At 40.6% G+C, this 25,168-nt stretch overlaps 1 protein-coding gene across 3 annotated transcripts in view; it reads right to left on the bottom strand.

Moving 5' to 3' along the window:
• Positions 1–25,168, bottom strand: part of PRKCE (protein kinase C epsilon) — a 478,701-nt gene that overhangs the window by 278,402 nt on the left and 175,131 nt on the right. For all 3 annotated transcript variants that reach the window (XR_008891642.1, XM_056568104.1, XM_056568105.1), the window contains one exon: positions 18,725–18,788. Coding sequence is in view for 2 of the 3 variants with exons in the window: in XM_056568104.1 (XP_056424079.1) it covers positions 18,725–18,788 (64 nt within the window). In the remaining variant the exon portion in view is untranslated. The remainder of the gene's footprint in view (positions 1–18,724; positions 18,789–25,168) is intronic.

The following is a 25,168-nucleotide window of genomic DNA, read 5'->3' as shown; positions in this document are numbered from 1 at the left end:
AAAAAAAAGTTTTTTCCTGGAATACACTTTTAAATAACATATACAATTCAGAACAAGATCAAATTGTCTGCTAGATGCCAAATCCAGGCTGGCCAGCAGGGGGGGCTCACGTGCACAGACAAGGCCTGGCGATCGCTCCCGTGTACTGGAGAACAGATAATCTGTTTCAGCACAATTCCTAGTGAAGCAGAACATTAATAATTGACTTCCTCGCTGTAAGAGAAGTTCCTCTGGCGCTGACAGCTAACTTCAGAAAATTCCCTATTCTTTTTTTTTTTTTTTTGTACTTTTCCAAAATAATAAGAATCCCAAAGCCAAATATTATTCAGAACGGAGTAAAGTGTACAAGTTGCTGACGTTACGTAAAAACAAAGATGTTGGAGCGCTCGGTCATGGAAGCTATCGAGCTGCTGATCTGTCACTTTGTAGAAAGTAACAAGTACCGATGTAGCAGAGCCGAAATGGTGATGCAACTATTTGGGGCTATACTGTTTATGCTTTATATATCGGCAAGTAAAAATCCACAACAAATCTGCAGTCTTTAAAATAATCTGTGGACCTACCTACCCCTAGGGCAACGTTTCTTAAACAGTGTGCCTCCAGCTGTTACAAAATGACAACGCCCAGCATGCCCGGACAGCCTTTGGCTGTCCGGGCATGCTGGGCGTTGGCGTTTTGTAACAGCTGGAGGCACACTGGTTGGGATACACTGCCTTAAGGGGGTATTCCAGGAAAAATATTTTTATATATATATATATATATAACAACTGGCTCCAGAAAGTTAAACAGATTTGTAAATTACTTTGATTAAAAAATCTTAATTCTTTCAATAATTAACAGCTGCTGAAGTTGAGTTGTTGTTTTCTGTCTGGCAGCAGTGCTCTCTGCTGACAGCTCAGCTTGTCTTGGGAACTGCACAGAGTAGAATAGGTTTGCTATGGGGATTTGCTTCTAAACTGGGCGGTTCCCGAGACACGTGTCATCAGAGAGCCCTTTTACAGAAAATAACAACTTCAGCAGCTCATAAGTACTGAAAGGATTAAGATTTTTTTTTAATAGAAGTAATTTACAAATCTGTTTAACTTTCTGGAGCCAGTTGATATATTAAAAAAAAGTTTTTTTCCTGGATAACCCCTTCAAGGCTATGTTCACACTGCGGACTGTCCATAAGGGCAAAATTTCCAGGCAGACATTCTGCAGACAGGGGGCGCCGGCAGAACATGCAAGTGCTAGGACTGCTCTCCATAGACGGCAATGCATTTTCAAGCGGATTCTGCAGAGAGAACCAACATTCTTTTTGCGAAGGTTGAAATCAGAATTTAGGCCGCTGTGTGCACGGTACAGCAGAATGACATCTCTTACCTCAAAGCGCCGCAGCTACGACCTTCCAAGATGTTCTAGTTTTGGCAATGACAGACTGCTTAGCCAATCACCAGCAGCAGCAGTGTCCCGCCTCAGCTGGTGATTGGGTAAACAGGCTGGCACTGCCCAGAACAGTTCATCTCGGATGGCGGGGGCCAGAGCGCTCAGAGGTAACAGACAGGCCCTGTGCTAGAGATCACAGGGGTCTCAGCAGTCGGACCCCCTGCCATCAGACACTTATCCCTTATCCTGTGGATAGGGGATACATTTTTTTTACCATACAAGCCCTTCAACCCCTTATGGACCAAGCCCATTTTGACCTTAAGGACCAGGCCAATTTTATTTTTGCATTTTCGTTTTTTCCTCCTCGTCTTCTAAAAATCGTAACTTCTATATTTCATCCACAGACTAGTATGAGGGCTTGTTTTTTGCGAGACCAGTTGTCCTTTGTAATGACATCACTAATTTTACCATATAATGTACGGCGCAACCAAAAAAAAATACTATTTGTTTGGGGAAATTAAGAAGAAAACCGCAATTTTGCTAATTTTGGAATGTTTTGTTTTCAGGCCGTACAATTTATGGTAAAAATGATGTGTGCTTTATTTTGTGGGTCAAAACTAGTAAAATGATACCCATGATTACATACTTTGCTATTATTTTTGCGCTTAAAAAAAATTGCTAACTTTTAACCAAATTAGTACGTAAAAAATCCTACTATTTTGACGACCAATAATTTTTTTCATTTTTCCGTTAATAAATGTGATTTAACCCCTTCCCTAAAAAAGTTTGATCCCCCCCCCCCTCTTTTCCCATAAAAAAAAAACTGTGTTAAAGGGGTTATCCAGGAAAAAACTTTTTTTTATATATCAACTTGCTACAGAAAGTTAAACAGATTTGTAAATTACTTCTATTAAAAATGATTAATCCTTTCAGTACTTATGAGCTTCTGAAGTTAAGGTTGTTCTTTTCTGTCTAAGTCCTCTCTGATGACACCTGTTTTGGGAAACGCCCAGTTTAGAAGCAAATCCCCATAGCAAACCCCTTCTAAACTGGGCGGTTCCCAAGACACGTGTCATCAGAGAGCACTTAGACAGAAAAGAACAACCTTAACTTCAGAAGCTCATAAGTACTGAAAGGATTAAGATGTTTTAATAGAAGTAATTTACAAATCTGTTTAACTTTCTGGAGCCAGTTGATATATATAAAAAAGTTTTTTCCTGGAATACCCCTTTAATAAAAATAAACATGTGGTATTGCTGCATGTGTAAATGTCTGAACTATAAAAAAAATATTGTTAATTAAACCGCACGGTCAATGGCGTACACGTAAAAAAAATTCCAAAGTCCAAAATAGCGTATTTTTGGTCACTTTTTATACCATAAAAAAAATGAAAAAAAAGTGATCAAAAAGTCAGATCAAAACAAAAATGGTACCAATAAAACTTCAGATCCCGGCGCAAAACATGAGCCCTCATAATGCCCCTTATACGGAAAAATATTAAAGTTATAGGGGTCAGAAGAAGACATTTTTCAATGTATTAATTTTGGTGCATGTAGTTCTAAAAAATTTTTGGGGAGTAAAATTAAAATCAAACCTATATAAATTGGGCATCCTTGCGACCGTATGGAACTAAGGAATAAATATAAGGTGCAATTATTAAGGAAAACGGCGCTGTGTAGAAACAGAAGCCGCTAAAAATTACAAAATGTTTTTTTTTTGTTTTTTTTTCAATTCTGCCCCGCAAATAATTTTTTTCTGCTTTCACCGAAGATTTTGTGGTGAAATTATTAATGTATTACAAAGTAAAATTGTTAGCGCAAAGAACATGCCCTGATATGGATTTTTTAGGTGGAAAATTTTAGAAGGTGAGAAGGAAAAAAAAAAAAAAAAAGTGCAAAAATGAAAAATCACCTAAGAGGGAAGGGGTTAAAAAAGCCTCTGAAAAATTAAAGAAGCGATCTTATTGGTTGCTATGGGCAACTGGACAATTTTTTCTTTGCACAGGTTCTCATTGGATGAACAGGAGGCTGATGCGGTAAGAAGGAAGCCCCGTTCTGTGGTTCGCAGCATTTCAGGGCACACCTGCCTTGTGGTTTTGGCTCTATTACTCAGCAGACATGGGATTACAATGAGACACAAGGCTGTTTACATGCACATCTCTTACTATTACAATACATAGGGTTTTCTTGTTGGGCGTATTCTGAGAAGTCACATCTAGTCCGACATCTTGCAGCCCCTGAAGACATCACAGATGCATCTCTCTGTCACACCAGCTGCCGTAAGGTACCGTCCCCAACTAGGAGCTGTGCGATGACAGTGACAACTCACATCAGTCAGATATTTTTTTATTATTAAATCTACTAATTACTAATATAATTCTATTTTATTTTAATTTACTGATATAATTTCATCACTTCCCCGAATATTTTGGTAAATACCTTTCTTGGTTACTTTTTGGATGAATGTCTAGACCAATGTGTGGTGACGGGGTGGTGCTGGTGACCGCAGGTTGAAGACCACAGGTGTAGGGTATATTGGTATTAACCCTTAACTGTCGTGACGCCAGGGTGAGGTTTCCTCAATGTAATGGTCCTACCACCAACCGTCCCACAAACGGCAGGGAGAAATAACGGAATGTCCACAGCAGATATTATTAAGTAAACTTGAAGTAACTTTACTGTATATTTTATGCAACGGCATGGAACATAACAGTCTTTGAGAGAGAGAACCGGGATACAGGTTCCTCACAGGATTGCTGGGACTCCGGAATCAATGAGCTTTGATTGCTAGCAACTGTGCTACTATGTTTAGGAGATTTGAGTTTCACAGAATTCAGTAGTGTGAGCTCTGAATAACTCACGTTTAGTGGCTGCGGATTCTTAGGCTTTGGGCCTAGCTTGAATTGATTATTGTGCTGAGATGATTAGATGTGCTTGCTTTCATGTACAGGTCTCAAGAGAGAATCTAGTGGCTGCAGCCCCTTATATAATAAGGGGGTGGGAGAAAGCTCATTGGATAGCCAAACCTGTCAGTAATTACTCCTGGAACTCAGGGTATATCACATGACCCAAAGGTCCTTAAACAATAGCACAACATAAATTAAAGGCACGTGACCTCTAAGGTCCTATACAGAGGTATCCTAGATTAATTACATATATATATATATTTATACATTAAAGGAGTAGTCCAGTGGTGACCCAGTGGTGAAAAACTTATAAGTGGTGAAAAACTAGATAAGTTTGAGATCGCGGGGGTCCGACCGCTGGGGCCCCCTGCGATTTCCTTTACAGAGCCCCGACAGGCCGTGGGAAGTCCCTCCCATTAGCATGGAGGGACTCCAGACAAAGGGACAGGACCAAGTCCTGTACCGGGATACCACAAAGGTTTCTCAAATTTAGGGTTTCTGTATCAGGATACCCATATCACAGGGCAGAGCTGTAGCTAGCTCTTTTTGCGCCCTAGGCAGGCCCAGAAAATTGCACCCAAAAATAAATAAATAAAATAAAAAAATTGTAAAAAAAATGTAAAAAGTAATTCTGGAGTATAATACAGGCATTAATTCAGAAACAGCACAGGATAAGTAATGTAATGTACAGTATGTACACAGTGACTGCACCAGCAGAATAGTGAGTGCAGCTCTGGAGTATGGAGTATAATACAGGATATAACTCAGGATCAGTACAGGATAAGTAATGTAATGTATGTACACAGTGACTGCACCAGCAGAATAGTGAGTACAGCTCTGGAGTATAAGACAGTATATAACTCAGGATCAGTACAGGATAAGTAATGTAATGTATGTACACAGTGACCTCACCAGCAGAATAGTGAGTACAGCTCTGGAGAGAGGGTGTGTTCTGCTGAGCTCTTGAGTTTCCCAGAGAAGCAGAGATTTTCATCCGCCCCTCCCCAGGTGTGTGGCAGGCACCTGGGTAGGTTTTCCTGCTATGGAGCCCCGGGAAGCTGGGGCTTCATCTTGCACCCCCTGTTCTCGGCTGGCGGGGTGTGCAAAGGAACATGCAACAGAGTAGTCAGGATGGGGTGAGGAGATCCACCAGGGTCCACGGCCATGTGGGCCTCCCTCCCCCAACCTCAGCTGGGAGCTGCAAAGCTTCCAGCAGAAGCTCATCCAGGCAGCGGAGTGGAAAGGCATCTGCATCTGTTTCCTCAGAACCCCAGCAATGGGGGGTAAAGGGGCCCAGAGAATCCCTGGCCAGCTTTGGATCCAGAATCCAGGCCAAGATGGCTCAGTATGAACAGCTCGGCAAACAACTAAGAGGCCTCAGAGAGGAGCTGAAGTTTGCAAGTTATCAAGCAAACAATGCAGCAAAGACCAAGAGGGCAGCACCAAGGTGAGAGCTCTGAAGAAAGAGGTGGATGAGATTGTGAGGCTGAGATCGGACATTGTGGAGGGATAATGCACACGGGTCAATGTGTAAAAGTAAAAAAAATTATGATTTTTGGTCACTTTATATACCATAAAAATTTTATAAAACATGCTCAAAAAATCCCATTAAGACAAAAATGGTAAATCTAAAAACTACAGATCATGGCACAAAAAGTGAGCCCTCGTACATCCCTGTATATGGAAAAATAAAATAGTTATAGGGGGCAGAAGAGGACAATTGTAGGCACACTGATTTTTATATAAAAAGTTGTAATTCTCAAAAAGTAGTAAAATAGAATAACACCTATATAAATTGGGTATTGTTGTAATCATATGGATCTATAGAATAAACATAAGGTGTTCTATATATATATATATATATATATTTTTTTTTTTTTTAACGAAAAGTGCACTGCGTAGAAAGGGAAGCCCCCAAAACTTACAAAATGGCTTTTTTAAATTTATTTTGCCCTTCAAATCAATTTATTTGTTTCACTGTGGATTTTGTGGTATAATGAGTGATTTCATTACAAAGTACAAATGGTGGTGCAAAATACTTTTCTTCCATTATGCCTGGGCTGCCAGCATCTAAAAAAAAATAACAACAGCACTCACCTGTTGTAGCTTCCTTGGTGCCCCGGTATCACCGCTCCAGTCCCCCGCTGCCGTCTCCTTCCTGGTTGCCCCTGGTCAACATGTCACAGCTAACCACTGATCACAGCGATGTCCCGCCAAGTCCGGTGATAAGTTGAGCGACAATGTGATGCATTGAGCCTCAGCGCCAGGAAGACAACCAGTGGCAGGCCTCAATGCATCACACTGCCGCTCAGCCTATTGCCACCCAAGGCCGGCATTTAGCTGAGCTGCAGTTTGATGCATTGGCCATGGGCAACCAGGAGGAAGACAGCAGCGGAGGACTGGAGTGGTGATGCCGGGACACCAAAAGAACGACACCAGATAAGTCCAGTTTGTTTTATATCATATCAGCCAGGGCATAATGGTTAAAAAAAGATCTGGACACATCTACTTTAAGGGGTTAGGCTAGTGATTCCCAACCAGGGTGCCTCCAGCTGTTGCAAAACTACAACTCCCAGCATGTCTGGACAGCCGAAGGCTGTCCAGGCATGCTGGGAGTTGTAGTTTTGCAACTGCTGGAGTCACCCAGGTTGGGAAACACTGGGTAAGGCCCTAAGGGGTACTGCGGGTAAGGAAAATGTATCCCACAACCCTCAACCTTTTCCCCAATTAAACATTTATCCCCTATTCTTTGGATAAGGGATACATTTTCCTAACACGAGGTACCCCTTTAAGGATGCAGTGATTAGGTAGGAGGGTGGGGGTGGTTAGGTATGTGGGGGCCTGGGGGTGGTTTATTGGGGTAGGCAGGTGGGAGGGGGGTTACCTACATAATGTCACTGTCAGGTTTTATTGGGGTAGGCCGGTGGGGGGGGGGGAAGTAGAGTAAGGTGGGGGGGGGGGACATGCCGGTGGTGGGGTTACCTGTATGGCGGCACTGGCCTGGCGCTGCGACATTCTGCAGCAGCACATGAAGTTAGTCAAGCAGCGCCGCGGCGGTGCAGGAACTGAGGGCTTACACATGCGCATCTCCCGCGCGCTCCTCTCTGCCGGCATCACATCACACGTCATCACTGACGTGACGTCTCCCACTACTCCCAGGGAGGTAACAAGGGACAAAACGGGGGAGTGCATCTGTTCCCCCTCAACTACGGCCGCCTGCGGGATGAAAAAAAAAATGGAAGGGGGGACCACGTCTGTGCCCCCTTTACAGAGACTGCAGCTGCGCCTGAGGCGACTGCCTCAGTCGCCTCATGGCAGCTACGGCTCTGTCACAGGGGACCACAGGGGGCACCTACATAAATAATGGGGCAGACTCTACCTCCGTATGCCTCATATGTTATAGAGAAATAACGTAGCAAGATCGTCAATGACAATGGACAAAAATGGTGTACATCCTGGTGCCCTGCAACCCCAATTTTTTCATCCATATTAAATAGTTTAGGGTGCCATGATCACGCACCTTTTTACAGTTTCTCGATATGCCCTTCCATTCCCAATGTATGAGAGTTTGTAGTTTGTCTGAAAATTCAGGGAATCAGTCAGATGAACATAATAAAAAAAATATGGGAGTGACGGTGGGATTATAATAAATATCTCAATATAAATAAATATAAATATTTAAAAAGTATTAAAAAAAAATAAACACAAAAAAAAAATAAAGTTTGTGCAAATTGACAAATAATTGTCCTAATTTGTCCCATCCTGCCGTGCAATGTTTTTTTCCCAGCCAATCCAGCATAGCCGATTACATTTTTGGCAGACATAAGTTTGCCATAGACCACCGCAAACAATTGTTAACGTGTAATTTACAGACAGCCTTCGGACAAAATTGGGTCATTATCTCATGTCTATGACCTGCTTTAGGGACCTACAGTCATGGCCGTAAATGTTGGCACCCCTGAAATTTTTCTAGAAAATGAAGTATTTCTCACAGAAAAGGATTGCAGTAACACACGTTTTGCTATACACATGTTTATTCCCTTTGTGTGTATTGGAACGAAACCAAAAAAGGGAGGGAAAAAAAGCTAATTTGACATAATGTCACCAAACTCCAAAAATGGGCTGTACAAAATTATTGGCACCCTTTCAAAACTGCGGAAAAATAAGATTGTTTCCAGCATGTGATGCTCCTTTAAACTCACCTGGGGCAAGTAACAGGTGTGGGCAATGTAAAAATCACACCTGAAAGCAGATAAAAAGGAGAGCAGTTCACTTAGTCTTTGCATTGTCTGTCTGTGTGGGCCACACTAAGCATGGACAACAGAAAGAGGAGAAGAAAACTGTCTGAGGACTTGAGAACCAAAATTGTGGAAAAATATCAACAATCTCAAGGTTACAAGTCCATCTCCAGAGATCTAGATTTGCTTTGTCCACAGTGCGCAACATTATCAAGAAGATTGCAACCCATGGCACTGTAGCTAATCTCGGTGTTGATGGAAGAGAAAAATTCATGAAAGGTGTCAACGCAGGATAGTCTGGAGGGTGGATAAGCAGCCCCAAACAAGTTCCAAAGATATTCAAGCAGCTCCTGCCGGCAGTGTCCGCGCAAACTATCCATCGACATTTAAATGAAATGCTATGGCAGGAGACCCGGGAGGACCCCACTGCTGACACAGAGACATGAAAAGGCAAGACTACATTTTGCCAAAATGAACTTGTGTAAGCCAAAATCCTTCTGGGAAAACATCTTGTGGACAGATGAGACCAAGATAGAGCTTTTTGGTAAAGCAAATCATTCTAATGTTTACTTAAAATGGAATGAGGCCTACAAAGAGAAGAACACAGACCCTACAGTAAAATATGGTGGAGGTTCAATGATGTTTTGGAGTTGTTTTGCTGCCTCTGGCACTGGGTGCCTTGAATGTGTACAAGGGATCATGAAATCTGAGGATTACCAACGGATTTTGGGTCGCACTGTACAGACCAGTGTAAGAAAGCTGGGTTTGCGTCTGAGATCTTGGGTCTTCCAGCAGGACAATGACCGCAAACAAACGTCAAAAGCCCCCAGAAATGGATGGCAACAAAGCGCTGGAGAGTTCTGAAGTGGCAGCAATGAGTCCAGATCTAAATCCCATTGAACTCCTGGGAAGAGATCTTAAAATTGCTGTTGGGAAAAGGCGCCTTCCAATAAGAGGGACCTGGAGCAGTTTGCAAGGGAAGAGTGGTCCAACATTCCTGAGAGGTGTAAGAAGCTTATTGATGGTTATAGGAAGCGACTGATTTCAGTTATTTTTTCCAAAGGGTGTGCAACCAAATATTAAGTTATGGGTGTCAATAATTTTGTCCAGCCTATATTTGGAGTTTGGTGACATTATGTCCAATTTGCTTTTTTTCCTCCCTTTTTTGGTTTAGTTCCAATACACACAAAGGGAATAAACATGTGAATAGCAAAACATGTGTTACTGCAATCCTTTTCTGTGAGAAATACTTCATTTTCTAGAAAAATTTCAGGGGTGCCAACATTTACAGCCATGACTGTACAAGATGACTTTTAGCCATGCCAATATAATAGATATAGATACCGTAGATATTTAGAAAGATCTTTTTTTTTTTCATAAATGGTAAATGGGGACTTGCTCATTCGCAATGAACTATTTTTTTTTTAATATAAAATAAATAAAACACAATTGACTATTAATTGTTACTTTGCAATTTACTATTTTATTAAACAAATATTGCATGCAATTAACTATTCATGGTCAACAATTTATTTATTTTTTCCCCCACAAAGATGTAATAATGCAGTCTTATACAGGCTGCCAAAAAGCGGCTCTACCCATCAGGAGAAATTTAGTTAGCGCCCTAAACAATGGTCAGTTTTACCGCCACTTGCAAAAATAAACATAAAAAAAAAAATCTTAAAAACGCAGCTGGATAGAAAAAAGAACAGTTCAATTAAAAGGGCCATTTATTTCCTCCCTATGAATATCATTAAAAATTCAGCGCTAAGAAGAAAAAAAAATCATTAGGGCCCCTCGCAAGCACAATGTATTTCTGTGTTCTCTCCATAAAAGCTTTGAACACTTGAAAGTGATTAATAATACACGGGCGACACAATGTTACAAGATCAAAGCCAGTCCTCCGACTGCCAGTCACGTGCCGGACGGTTAGCGGAATTCTAATTACAGCAGTTGAAAGCGTATACGGCATCCCTTTATAATGGTACAGGATCCCTTTATTATCACGTATGCTTTGATTATTCAGATTAGAGCTGCTACAAAAAAAAATTAAAAAAAATAAAAACACCGGCATAAATAGATCTTGTTATTTAAAACATTCATAGATTGGGCACTGCCACGTGGGTGACCCTCCATCATGTCATGGTGAGCCATACATTACATAACGTCTGAAATACTGACACTGACAAACAGATGAGGTTAAGGTTATCAATGAGAAGGTCTAACATTTATAGACTGTAACTGGTTGGGTATCTCAGATGTTGACGGGTTCTTGTAGATCAGGAACCTTTAGACCTTTTGTCTTGCCTGTTGACTTTTCAGCCAAGTTTCAAGAAGGCCGCGCTAAGCTGCTCAAGTGCCACAGCCTGGCAAGTCTCCTCCCTTGCCCTCACCTTCCAGCCCCTACTTAATGGATGTAAAGGGCTATGTACATCAGCTGGGGAGGGACTTGGAGGTAAGAGAAAGTAAGGAGTTGTGCCGGGCTGTGGGAGTTGAGAAGCATAGCTCCACCTCCTTGACACTTGGCTGAAAAATAAAAAAGGGAATCTTATAAGTTTGGCAACCGCCATCAGCTCCAGGAAAGGCCCAGTTTGTTTTTATACCCAAACAGCTATGTAATGGTGTCTGCTGCTCTTAGCTACAAATACAGCTGACAGATTCCCTTTAAATTTATTCTAGACCCCCCATTGTCAACCAGATCTTTCTGGATATTTGGTACACCGGGGCTCTGGAATACGTTCAGTGACATTTTATTTTAGCAGTACCAGCTAAAGCGATATGAAGCCAGGTGGTATCATTAATCTTGTATAACCCGACTAAAACACACAAACACACACTTTTGTATGATCAAAACTCTGTCAGGCAGCTGTCATTGATCTCTGCCTACTCTGAAATCAAGGAAGCTGCCAGATGTTCCATTAGGTAACTGGGATTGCGCCAGATGAACTCTGCGTAGCCACAGAGGCGCAAGACATTGTTTAAATGATTTTAAGAATTTTTTTTTTTAAAAGAAGATTTGTGAAAACAAACAGTATAGCATAAAAAAGCTGATTATCAACCAATATGGCCACTATTACAGCTCCTAAAAGGGTCTTCACCCAGCATTTTCAGCCACCTGGCGGCAAATGTGCAATTCACTATTAACACTTAAAGGGGTATTCCAGGATTTTTTTTTTATTTGACTATGCTACAGCGGCTGTAAAGTTAGTGTAGTTCATAATATAGTGTCTGTACCTGTGTGTGACGGTTTTCTCACAATTCTTATTTGATTCTCACCCCACTATTTATTTTTACCAGCATACAAAATGACTGTTGTCTCAGAATTTTTCCCAGATTGCAATGCGGTCGAGACCTGACTCACTAGTCAGCTGATGACAGGGAGCCTGTCTGCTTCAATGGGTGGAGGGATCAATCTGCAACTAATGCAACCGCTGTAGACACCCTGATTGAAAACCACAGGTCTCCAGCTCATTTATGTTTCAATGGGTGGGGTGGCTGATGTGTGGGAAGGAGGAAAATGGTATCATGGGATTTGTAGGCAAACAAGAAAACTGAAAACAGGAAATACAAGTTCACAAAAAGCTAGCCACAGTGTTATGGTAATCTCACAACGTAGCCATTTAGCCCCAAGACGAGCGCAGATCCTTCCTAAGCATGTCCATTACTGCCTGCCAGGTACGTACTAAAATCACCTTATGGTGGATAACCCCTTTAACTAGCCATATCTGCCATTTAAAGTGCTACTGTCACAGAGACATGTAAAATGTTTGGATCTTTTAGGGTCTCAGTACTGATCACTAGATATAGCCAGGAGAAGTGTGCAGCAGGGTGCTTTCTTCCCTGGCTCGCCACTCATTGACCCTGACAGATCAGCACTATGGTTTTGTGTGTGTGAGGGTTTTTTTTGTTTTTTTTTTTAAGTCAAAGAGGCGATGTTGAGCTGTAGCATGCATGCCTCCTCCCTGCCTCTCTCTTCCCACACCTCCCTGCCTTGTCTCATTGGCTGCTTTCAGCATTGTATGTCAGTCACATCAGGGAGGGAGGAAGCGTACATCCTGCAGCACGGCCTCTTGGACATGTCTATGTGAGTCTTTTTAAAGGGTACCTCTCATCAAAAAAACTTTTGATATATTATAGATTGATGTATACAGAATAACTTTACAATTGCATGTTATTAAAAAAATATACTTCTTTCTATTTAATTTTCCACTTTGAAGAAATGACCACTAGGGGTCTCCCTACCAGTCCTGGCAGCAAGCATTTCAGACTCCTAAATACTACGAGCTGCCAGTCCGGCAGACTGGCAGCGCTGAGTGTTTAGGACTCCAGCATGAGTCAGAAATGCTTGCTGACAGGACTGATCGGGAAAAATACAATAGAAAGAAGCATATTTTTCATTAACATGCTATTGGAAAGTTATTCAACATTCATTAATCTAAAATATATCAAAAGTTTATTTGATGAGAGGTACCCTTTAAGTGGCACTAACCATTTTAATGGAATCTGTCAGCCCTAGATCATGTTTAGAGCTCAAGTATCAAAGAGGTCACAACATGCAAGCCTCATCCCTCCCCCACCCCTCTCGACCTTGACAGTCAAGTCAAGGCAGGGCAGGAAAAGAGGAGGCGTACTTCCTGCAGCTCAGCACAGCTCTTGACACAAGTTCTGTGCTTGATAGCTAGGCTAAACTGACAGTTCCTGCTGAAGGGAAATGTCACTGGAAGGGGGGAAAACAGAAACAGAGAGAAACCAGAAAATCTGGCAGCCGTGGGGAATTGGGGGGGGGGGGTCGGAATAAGTATGCCATTTTTTTATCATACTGCAGATTGTAAAGTAATATAGCTGACCAGAAAACACCTTTAACTTTCATGTAAAACAGTGAATATCAGGAATTCAATAATGTTTCAGACTAGACAAAAAATAAGTCAATATATCATCTGAATGAGAGTTTTGCAGATTCCAATTTGGATCATGGTTCCATGACCATTAGGATACATCAGGCAAATGTACTTTTCTGGTCGTCAATGTTAATGTACATGGAAAGTCTCCTACATGTTTTGTCCTTATAGCACCTCAGCTCTGGCTCGAATGGTTGCAGGTGGCTGATCTATGGCAGAAATGCTTTTAGACATGTTGTGTATTTTTACTGTGGCAGCGAGCTGGGGGATCTTGGCAGATCACGGGCGCTTAGACAGGGTATAATTAATAGACCTGGGATTTTTTTTTTTTAGGCCACATAAAATAAAAGAAATATCTCAAGACTCAAGAACTTTTGGCGCATATTCAGAATATTAAGACTTTCTTTTTTATGGTGTTATGCTATTTTTCTAACCTTTTCCTGAAAGACTATTAAACATAAGAAGTAATCATTTGAGATGCTAAAAAATTCTAAATAAAAGAATGAATTTAATTTTTACAGTATCACAAAACAGCATTGTAAACAACAAAATATTAAAAACGCTGTACAGCTTTAGGCTATGTTCATAAGTAGCAATATACCACCTCAAAATACACCCTTTATACATTGAATTACATTGACTTCAGTGGGAATATGCTTTACAATTTGATGACTTTCTTGCAATTAAATGGACAGCTTCAAAAAAGAAGGACATGCACAGTAAAATACAAATATGCTTGAAAATACAAGGAGAAAAACTCCTTCCCAAGTGCTTGGATCATTGTCCTATATTCAAAAATCTAGTATCCATAACTTGTAATATTATACTTTTCTTTAAGATAGGTGCAGGTCTCAGACGTTGGATCCACATATATCAGATGAGATGGGAACACCACATCAAACAACACCGAGTCTGTAGAACCGGCTACTACCAGCAGTCTCAAAAATTCCCACAGTGTGGATAATCGAATTTAAAAATGGTGGAGCTGTAGATCAAGATCCCAAGGGTGCTCAGCTAAACAAGGGGGGTCGAGACGCATTTGGTGACTAGTTCTATAAATGTATATATACAGTGGTCCCTCAAGTTACAATATTAATTGGTTCCAGGACGACCATTGTATGTTGAAACCATTGTATGTTGAGACCAGAAATCTATGGAAACCTGGTAATTGGTTCTGAAGCCCAAAAATGTCATCCAAAAATAGGAAAAAGTGAGAATTAAAGAAAAATAAGTAGATAACTAATATAGATAAAGCAAATCCTTACATGTAAAAGTAAGAAAGATCTACTGGGATCTGTAATCACTGTTTATGTCCGTTTTTTCCAAGCAGGGAGCCTCCAGCTGTTGCAAAACTACAACTCCCAGCATGCCCGGACAGCCAAAGGCTGTCCGGGCATGCTGGGAGTTGTAGTTTTGCAACAGCTGGGGGCACCCTGCTTGGGAAACACTGGTCTATGTAGAGGACAGGAGCTTCTTCAGGGTCCTGTACAGAACACGTAATGTCCTAAAAAAATAACATGGAGTCGCCCTCACCTGGTGTCCAAAGGAGCAGCTAACCCTGGCACAGGTAAAGTGTACAGGACATGTAATACCTCCCTGTACTGTAGGGGGCGCTACCAGACATCAGTCAGTGCATGCACTTCAGTAATACAGGTAAAGAGTAGTACAGAACATGTAATACCTCTCTGTACTGTAGGGGGTGCTACCAGACATCAGTCAGTGCATGCACTTCAGTAATACAGGTAAAGAGTAGTACAGAACATGTAATACCTCTCTGTACTGTAGGGGGTGCTACCAGACATCAGTCAGTGCATACACTTCAGTAATACAGGTAAAGTGTACAGAACATGTAATACCTCCCTGTACTGTAGGGGGGCGCTTCCAGACATCAGTCAGTGCATACGCTTCAGTAATACAGGGGTTTTACCAGTAAATTGCCCATTCTGATTGGTCAGTTCTCTCGGCCATTGACAAGTTTTTACCGATCTGGACTGTCTTTGTCCAGATTGTCATTGTATGTTGAGTCTGGTTTCAACTTACAATGGTCCAGAAAAGACCCTTGTATGTTGAAACTATTGTATGTTAAGGCCATTGTAAGTTGAGGGATCACTGCATGTATATATGTATATACATATATATATATATATATATATATATATATATATACATACACACACAAGAGAAATGGAAAATGAAAAAATAACCAGCGGGATGACGTAAAATATATTAAAGCTTTATTTCGTCTTTTCCATATCAGCAAATGCATGGGCAGAGAAGGACGGTGGGACAGCAGTGACTACGTTGCGCGTTCCTTGCGCTTCATAGTATATATAGGTGACTTTAAATAACAATTCCACAAAGTGTGATAACTACCATCACTCATTTGGAAATATTGAACTACAGATTATACAGAAGTCAGCTCGTCATTTATAACATTATATAAAAGGTATCCATCATCTTCCCCATGACTTCTCCTGTGCTGCACCCCTTCTGTGGAGCTGTCGTAGATCATCTGACTTGCTGCTATTATTCCCAGTTTTAAGCATGCCATGAAAACGTATTTCTGCAAAGAGGTCCACGTCAGATAACTATAGTACTTGGTCCATGCACAACCTGATCTTGTTCCAGGTTTCTCCATTACACCGTCAGGTACAGTGGTCCCTCAAGTTACAATATTAATAGGTTCCAGGACAACCATTGTATGGTGAAACCATTGTATGTTGAGACCATAACTCTATGGAAACCTGGTAATTGGTTCTGGAGCCACCAAAATGTCATCCAAAAAATAGGAAAAAGTGAGGATTAAAGATAAATAAGTAGATAACTAATAGAGATAAAACAATCCTTACATATAAAAGTAATAAAGATCTGCTGGGAGCTGTAATCACTGTCTGTGTCAGTGTTTCCCAACCAGGGTGCCTCCAGCTGTTGCAAAACTACAACTCCCAGCATGCCCGGACAGCCTTTGGCTGTCCGGGCATGCTGGGAGTTGTAGTTTTGCAACAGCTGGAGGCACCCTGGTTGGGAAACACTGGTCTATGTAGAGGACAGGAGCTTCTTCATGGTCCGGTACAGTATACGCAATGTCCTAAAAAAGTAACATGGAGCCGCCCTCACCTGGTGTCCAAAGGAGCAGCTAACCCTGGCATAGGTTAAAGGGGTACTCCGCCCCTGGCATCTTATCCCCTATCCAAAGGATGTTAGATCGCCGCGGTCCCGCTCTAGACTTGTATTGACGGAGCGGGCTGTGACGTCACGAGGGGCGGAGCCGTGACGTAACGATGCTCCGGCCCCTGTATCGCCTGCTCTGCGCAGTAATGATTGCGGGGTGCTACAGCAGCGATCCCCGGGGTCCCCAGCAGCGGGACCCGGGCGATCTGACATCTTATCCCCTATCCTTTGGATAGGGGATAAGATGTCTAGGGGCGGAGTACCCCTTTAAAAGTAGTACAGAAGATGTAATACCTCCCTGTACTGTAGGGGGCGCTACCAGACAGGAATCCAGTGCATGCACTTTAGGAATACAGGTGTTTTACCAGTGAATGCCCATTCTGATTGGTCGGTTCTTCCAGCCAGTGACACGTGTCACAGATCTGGACTGTCTGTAGCATTGCATGTTGAGTCTGGTTTCAAGTTACAATGGTCCAGAAAAGACAATTGTATGTTGAAACTATTGTAAGTTGAGGGATCACTCTATGTTTAACACCAGAATTTTCTTTCACTAAACCTTAGCTAGTGCACAGATGACACTGATTTCAGTATCCGATTTTGTTTGGTATATTTTGGGTTAAAGAGCCCAAAAGCCAAGCAGCAGTCATCTGCCTTCTTACAGTTACAAATATCTCCTAATAATACCTTTGAAGAGCCCAATCTGGAACTTTGCCCAAGGTTTTGGGTTGTGCTTTTCTAAGACAGTGTCTAGAAGACCCCGGAGAGGCTTAGCACGGTTAGCGATACCTAGAAACAGCCGGAATTATTTAGCATCGTGACATGAAGCTGCTAAAATGGGCAACGAGGCAAATGTCCATAAACACTAGCTGTCAAAAGTTTCGAAAACGAGACCCATTCATGCGAGCGGAGATTACAATTAACTATTTGTTAACAACTTTACAGAGTATTAAACTGGGGTGTAAAAATCACACCAAAGGCCGGGAGAGACGTGCAAAGCACACCCGCTTAGGCAGGCCAAGGAGCTGGCACCAGCATGGCTACAGCAGATGGAGGCTGTGAATCAACCATGTTACATAACAATCGCTTTTCTAATTATGTGGTATACCGCTCACATCCAAACAGGGAACTGGATGGAGTCGCCAAAACCAATACCTCCAAAATAATTAGCATCCGAGGAACGAAAAAAAACTAAATCTCAGAGGATCCAAATTTTAGAAGGAATTTCCACATTCTCACAAAGGATTTTTGCTTTATGAGGATAGGACATTTTCATTCTTTTATGCATCTTTAAAGGGGTACTCCGGTGAAAAACAAATGTTTTCAAATCAACTGGTGCCAAAAAGTTAAAGGGGATCTCCACTGCCCTGCCTTTCGGAGCTTCGCTCGCAGCGTCCGGAAGTTTATTACTCCGAACGCTGTGTGCGGGCTTCCGTGTTCGAGGCCGCCCTCTCGTGCCGTCACGCCCGCCCCCGCAATGAAAGTCTATGGGAAGGGGGCGTGACAGCGGTCGCGCCCCCTTCCCATAGAGTTTTGTTGAGGGGGCGGGCGTGACATCACGAGGGGGCGGCCTCGAACACGGAAGCCCGCTCACAGCGTTTGGAGTAATAAACTTCCGGACGCTGCGAGCGAAGCTCCGGAAGGCAGGGCAGTGGAGATCCCCTTTAATTAGATTTGTAAATTACTTCTATTTAAAAATCTTAATCATTCCAGTACTTATCAGCTGCTGTATGCTCCTGAGGAAGTTCTTTTCTTTTTGAATTCCTTTCCAGTCTGACCACAGTGCTCTCTGCTGATACCTCTGCCCATTTTAGGAACTGTCCAGAGCAGGAGCAAATCCCCATAGCAAATCTATCCTGCTCTGGACAGTTCCTAACATGGACAGAAGTGTCAGCAGGGAGCACTGTGGTCAGACAGAAAGGAAATTCAAAAAGAAAAGAACTTCCTGTGGATCATACAGCAGCTGATAATTACTGGAAGGATTAAGATTTTTAAATAGAAGTCATTTACAAATCTGTATATCTTTTTGGCACCAGTTGATTTAAAAAAAAAATTATAATTTGCACCGGAGTACCCCTTTAAGCACTGCATTCTGCATGACATATTTACCTTTCATAAGAATTTACTTAAATTACTGAAAAATCACTTACCTTCACCCGAGGAGCCAGAGAGCTCAATCACCACGAAAACTTTTCCTTCTGGTTCCAAGTCAATCTGCAAATAAGAAAGAAAACGAAGCTTTAATACAGTCATTAAAAAAAAAATAAACACAAAAAAAATAACAGTTCTAGAATTTATAAAAGAAAGCTAGAGCCCCAAAAATGTCTAATTTCAGTTGAGACATGATGACCCAATATACGACTGAACAAATGGCCAAAATAGCTTTAAGTGATGTTCATACAAATCGATGGATATTAACATAATACCAACCATTCCAAAATATATCTTTATGAAACTACATAGAACTCATATGGTACTCGAATACGACACAAGGAATTCACAAGGTCCTCATATGTGGCACCATATATGGAACTAGGAAATCCAAACTGTACCTATACCTGAAACTCATAATGAAGAACAAGGAACCCCCCACAGATACTGTAACTCCATATGAAACTTCTACAGAAGTAAAAGGAACTTATATTACTTTAAGAAATATGCCATATAAACTCATAGGGAAGTAAAAAGATCTTATAAAGTATATGTATGTAACAACATATAGAATGCACGGGGAAGTATAAGGATCTTATAAAGTATCTGCGTGAAACACCATATAGAACTCATAGGAAAGTATAAGGATCTTACAAGGTATCTGCATATAACACTGTATAAAAATACAAGGAACTCATATAGCACCAATGCAGAACACTTTATGGAACTTCTAGATAAGTCCAAGGAACTCATACAGTATCTACTGTGTAAGAAACGCTTTATGGAACTCATACAGTACCCACACATTGCATCTTATGGAACTCATAGGTAAGTACAAGGAACCAATAGAGTATCTTCTATGCCATATGGAACTCATATAGAAGTTTAAGGAACTCATACAGTACCCATTCAGAACACCTTAGGGAACTCCTAAGTGAGTACAAGGCACAGATGAAGCATCTACTGTCTAAGAAGCTTCATATGGAAATCATATGGAAGTTTAAGGGACTCCTACAGTACCCATACAGAACACCTTATGAAACTCAGAGGTAAGTATAAGGAACTCATACAGTATCTACTATATAAGATACACCATATGGAACTCATATAGAAGTTTAAGGAACTCATACAGTACCCATACAGGACACCTTAGGGAACTGAGTCCTAAGTGAGTACAAGGCACAGATGAAGCATCTACTGTCTAAGAAGCTTCATATGGAAATCATATGGAAGTTTAAGGGACTCCTACAGTACCCATACAGAACACCTTATGAAACTCAGAGGTAAGTATAAGGAACTCATACAGTATCTACCGTATAAGATACACCATATGGAACTCATATAGAAGTTTAATGAACTCATTTAGTACCCATACAGAACACATTGTGGAAATCCTAGATAGGAACAAGGAACTCATATAGTATCTACTGTATAAGAAACACCATATGGGACCCATACAATACCCCCACAGGGCATCTTATGGACCTTATAGGTAAGTACAAGGAACCACTAGAGTATCTTCTGTATAAGAAATGCAATTTGGAACTAATATAGAAGTTTAAGGAACTCATACAGTACCCGTACAGAACATTTCATGGAATTCACAGGTAAATACAAGGAACTGTTACAGTATCTACTGTATAAGAAACATCATATAGAAATCATATAGAAGTATAAGGAACTCATACAGTACACATACACGACACCTTATGGAACTCCTAGGTAAGTACAAGGAGCTTATACAGTATCTACCGTATAAGAAACTCCATATGGAACGCATACAGTACCCACACATTGCATCTTATGGAACTCTTGGATAAGTACAAGGAACCAATTGAGTATCTTCTGTATAAGAAATGCCATTTGGAACTCATAAAGAAGTTTAAGGAACTCATACAGTACCCGTACAGACATTTATGGAATTCACAGGTAACTACAAGGAACTGTTACAGTATCTACTGTATAAGAAACATCATATATTTTTTTTTAATCAACTGGTGCCAGAAAGTTAAACAGATTTGTAAATCGCTTCTATTAAAAAATCTTAATCCTTCTGGTACTTTTTAGGGGCTGTATACTAAAGAGAAATCCAAAAAAGAAATGCATTTCCTCTGATGTCCTGACCACAGTGCTCTCTGCTGACCTCTGCTGTCCATTTTAGGAACTGTCCAGAGCAGGAGAAAATCCCCATAGCAAACATATGCTGCTCTGGACAGTTCCTAAAATGGACAGCAGAGGTCAGCAGAGAGCACTGTGGTCAGGACATCAGAGGAAATGCATTTCTTTTTTGGATTTCTCTTTAGTATACAGCCCCTAAAAAGTACTGGAAGGATTAAGATTTTTTAATAGAAGTCATTTACAAATCTGTTTACGGTAACTTTCTGGCACCAGTTGATTTAAAAAAAAAGTTTTCAATGGGAGTACCCCTTTAAGGGAACACTCTTAATATCACAATCAAAGTGAAGTTTTAGGGGTGGGACTTAATAGGGTTTTTTTTTTTTACCCCGGGCTTAGGCCCGTGGGTTTGGTTATAATTTATATAGTGCACACAGATTCCGCAGCGCTGTACACCGGTCACTCAAATCCGCATCATAATACGGTAAATATGTAATTTCTTAACGTATAAAATGAAAGAGCAATGATCAATCATTTAGCGAGCGGTACAATTTAGCCGCAGTGCGGCACTTCCTCTATTTCTCACTAGGTGCCTCCTACGGTGACTATTTTAGCAATGCAAAACCTTCCTGCAAAGAGCAATAGTTGGAAAACCCTACAAGCTCTCACATGCCCTTACACTTTTATCAGCGAACACGAGTTAACCCATTAGGAGCTGTCTTTGTTCCGAGCCCAGCTTAGTTCTGTTGTCTGGCACGCGACTACTTAAAATCACGAAGAGGAAACGGACTCATTTTAATTGTTAATAATAGATGGACCGTAAACACCATTCATTTCCATGATGCAGCAAAGGCTCCAGCTGCTCTAGAAAGGACGAGGGCTTGGGTTTCAGTCATCTCAAGGCACTCGAGGAACAATGTGGACTAGTGTTTTCCAAACAGTGGCCCTCCAGCTGTTGCAAAACTACAACTCCCAGCATGCCCGGACAGCCGAAGGCTGTCCGGGCATGCTGGGAGTTGTAGTTTTGCAACAGATGGAGGCACTTTGGTTAGAAAACACTGCCTAACATGCTGCTCCTAATAGAGCTTGACCGGTTACTTCGCCAGAAAAAACGCAAGAAAAAAACATGTTGTGGCGTTTTTTTCTGGTGTTTTTTTTTGGGCCACAAAAAAAACAAAGTAGAAACTTAAAGGGGTACTCCGGTGAAAAACTTTTTTTTTTAAATCAACTGGTGCCAGAAAGTTAAACAGATTTGTAAATTACTTCTATTAAAAATATCTTAATCCTTCCTGTACTTATTAGCTGCTGAATACTACAGCGGAAATTATTTTCTTTTTGAAAACCAGTGCTCTCTGCTGGCATCATGAGCACAGTGCTCTCTGCTGACATCTCTGTCCATTTTTAGGAACTGTCCAGGGTAAAAGGAAATCCCCATAGCAAACATATGCTGTTCTGCACAGTTCCTAAATTATTTTCTTTTTGAAACACAGAGCTCTCTGCTGACATCATGAGCACAGTGCTCTCTGCTGACATCTCTGTCCATTTTAGGAACTGTGCAGAACAGCATATGTTTGCTATGGGGATTTCCTTTTACCCTGGACAGTTCCTAAAATGGGCAGATATGTCAGCAGAGAGCACTGTGGTCATGATGTCAGCAGAGAGCTCTGTGTTTCAAACGGAAAATAATTTCCACTGTAGTATTCAGCCCCTATTAAGTACAGGAAGGATCAAGATTTTTTTATAGAAGTAATTCACAAATCTGTTTAACTTTCTGGCACCAGTTGGTTTAAAAAAAAAAAAAAGTTTTTCACCGGAGTACCCCTTTAACCTAAGCGTGCACTTTTCTTGACTCATTCCTGTGATTGGTAGAGGTCTCAGAACTGAGATCCCAACCAATCAAATTAAAAAAAGGCAGGGACAGTTTAAGCAATCATTTTGATCAAAATAAACCTCACTTTTGTCAAGAAATTTTCAAAATTATTTTACGTTAACTAATTCTTATTAGTTTTTTTTTTTTTTTTTTTAATGATCGTGTAAAAAATAATTATTCTAACAAAGATTTCTTAACAACTATAGTGTAATATAAGAACAACAGCTATTAGATCCTGGTCATCGTCTCCAGAGCGATGTGTAATGTGTTAATCTGATACGGCTTTTCAAATACTTTCTAAATTGGATCATCTTCCTAAAGCGCCGCACGGCTCCACTCCCTTCTATTACTATAGTAACATAAACATAATACACAACTAACATGGACAGCCACAGATCATACTAAAAAATAATAATAACTAAATTAAAACAAAATACAGATCATACTTAAAGGGGCATTCCAGGAAAAAACTTTTATATATATATATATATATATATATATATATATATATATATATATATCAACTGGCTCCAAACAGATTTGTAAATTACTTCAATTAAAAAATCTTAATCCTTTCAATAATTATCAGCTGCTGAAGTTGAGTTTTTGTTTTCCGTCTGGCAACAGTGCTCTCTGCTGACATCTCTGCTTGTCTCGGGAACTGCACAGAGAAGAAGAGGTTTTCTATGGGGATTTGCTTCTAAACTGGGCGGTTCCCGAGACACGTGTCATCAGAGAGCACTTAGACAGAAAAGAACAACTCAACTTCAGAAGCTCATAAGTACTGAAAGGATGAAGATTTTTTAATAGAAGTAATTTACAAATCTGTTTAACTTTCTGGAGCCAGTTGATATATATAAAAAAAGTTTTTTCCTGGATAACCCCTTTAAAACAGAATAAACATTTTCCAAAAGTTACTAAAGTCATGACCTGAGATTAGAAAAGAGGTTTGCTATCGTCCCAGAAACAGCGCCACTAATGTCTAAAGGCCATATGTGGTAATACAGCTAAGATCTATGCATTCAAATTGGAGACCACAGACACGAGTGGCACTTTTTTGCGCGGGGGGTGGGGGTGGGGGGGGGGAATGATATACTTGTCAATCAATTGAGACAATCCGTTTAAAATAACTGGCTACATTTAGTCAATAAGATAAACAGCTACTAATGTATTTACTGTAGATTTTATTCTACATACCAATATTTTTTAATTTGATTTTTTTTTTTTAAATGGTCCCAATAGTTTTTTTTATTTAAATTGTTGATTAAATAATACAAGGCATATATTGCAGCTTTATAAAAAATAAAAAGAATAGACAAACCGAATCACATATTTCATCTGCTAATACTTTTAGTTGTAATTTTACGACTCAATAAAATGCTTTTTTTTTTTTTTTTTATTAAAAAAATGGCTCAAATTTCATCTTTTTTGCCAATTTGCTGTAGCAAAAGCTGGGAGTGGTAGTTTTGCAACAGCTGGAGACACACTATTTGGAAAACACTGACTTACAAAGTAAACAATTATAGGACTCTAGAGCATTGTTTCTCAAGCAATGTGCCTCCAGCTGTTGCAAAACTACAACTCCCAGTATGTCCGGACAGCCAACGGCTTACAAAGTAAACAATTATAGGACTCTAGAGCATTGTTTCTCAAGCAATGTGCCTCCAGCTGTTGCAAAACTACAACTCCTAGCATGTCCGGACAGCCAATGGCTTACAAAGTAAACACTTATAGGACTCTAGAGCATTGTTTCTCAAGCAATGTGCCTCCAGCTGTTGCAAAACTACAACTCCCAGTATGTCCGGACAGCCAACGGCTTACAAAGTAAACAATTATAGGACTCTAGAGCATTGTTTCTCAAGCAATGTGCCTCCAGCTGTTGCAAAACTACAACTCCCAGTATGTCCGGACAGCCGTTGGCTGTCCGGACATGCTGGAAGTTGTAGTTCTGCAGCAGCTGGAGGCAAACAGGTTGGGAAACACTGCTCTAGACATTTTGCAGATTTTCCAAAATACACAAATTTCTCCCAAATATTGTTATTATTTATACAGTTATGTATCAGCAAACAATTTTCATGTGCTTTCTATTACACAAAATAAATTAAAAATAAAATAATAAATTTCTCATGCTCAGTAAAGCTCCAATTTTTGCTAATTTATGCAAAATCCCCTTTGATCAGAAGAATGGCATAAACCTCTTAGGGTTCCAGGACACTATTATTAGACCTACCGGCTCTCATGCAGATCCTTTTAATCCTTATAATGACAAGCCGAAACTGTAAATACGCCACACGCCGTATATGTATACAGTATATAGCACTAAACCGAAAAAGAAAGAGATGTATCTATTGAAGCTTCATCCATAGCCTGTGTAGGAGGCGTTAATACTGAACCGTTCACGAAAACCTCACTTGAAACCTCACATGAAATAAAATAATTTAATAAATAAATAATTTAA

This window comes from Hyla sarda, chromosome 3, assembly GCF_029499605.1.
Source record: "Hyla sarda isolate aHylSar1 chromosome 3, aHylSar1.hap1, whole genome shotgun sequence".
NCBI classification, from domain to species: Eukaryota; Metazoa; Chordata; class Amphibia; order Anura; family Hylidae; genus Hyla; species Hyla sarda.
The sequence above is the reverse complement of the archived record's forward strand: the minus strand, read 5'-3'. Positions and strand labels throughout refer to the sequence as shown.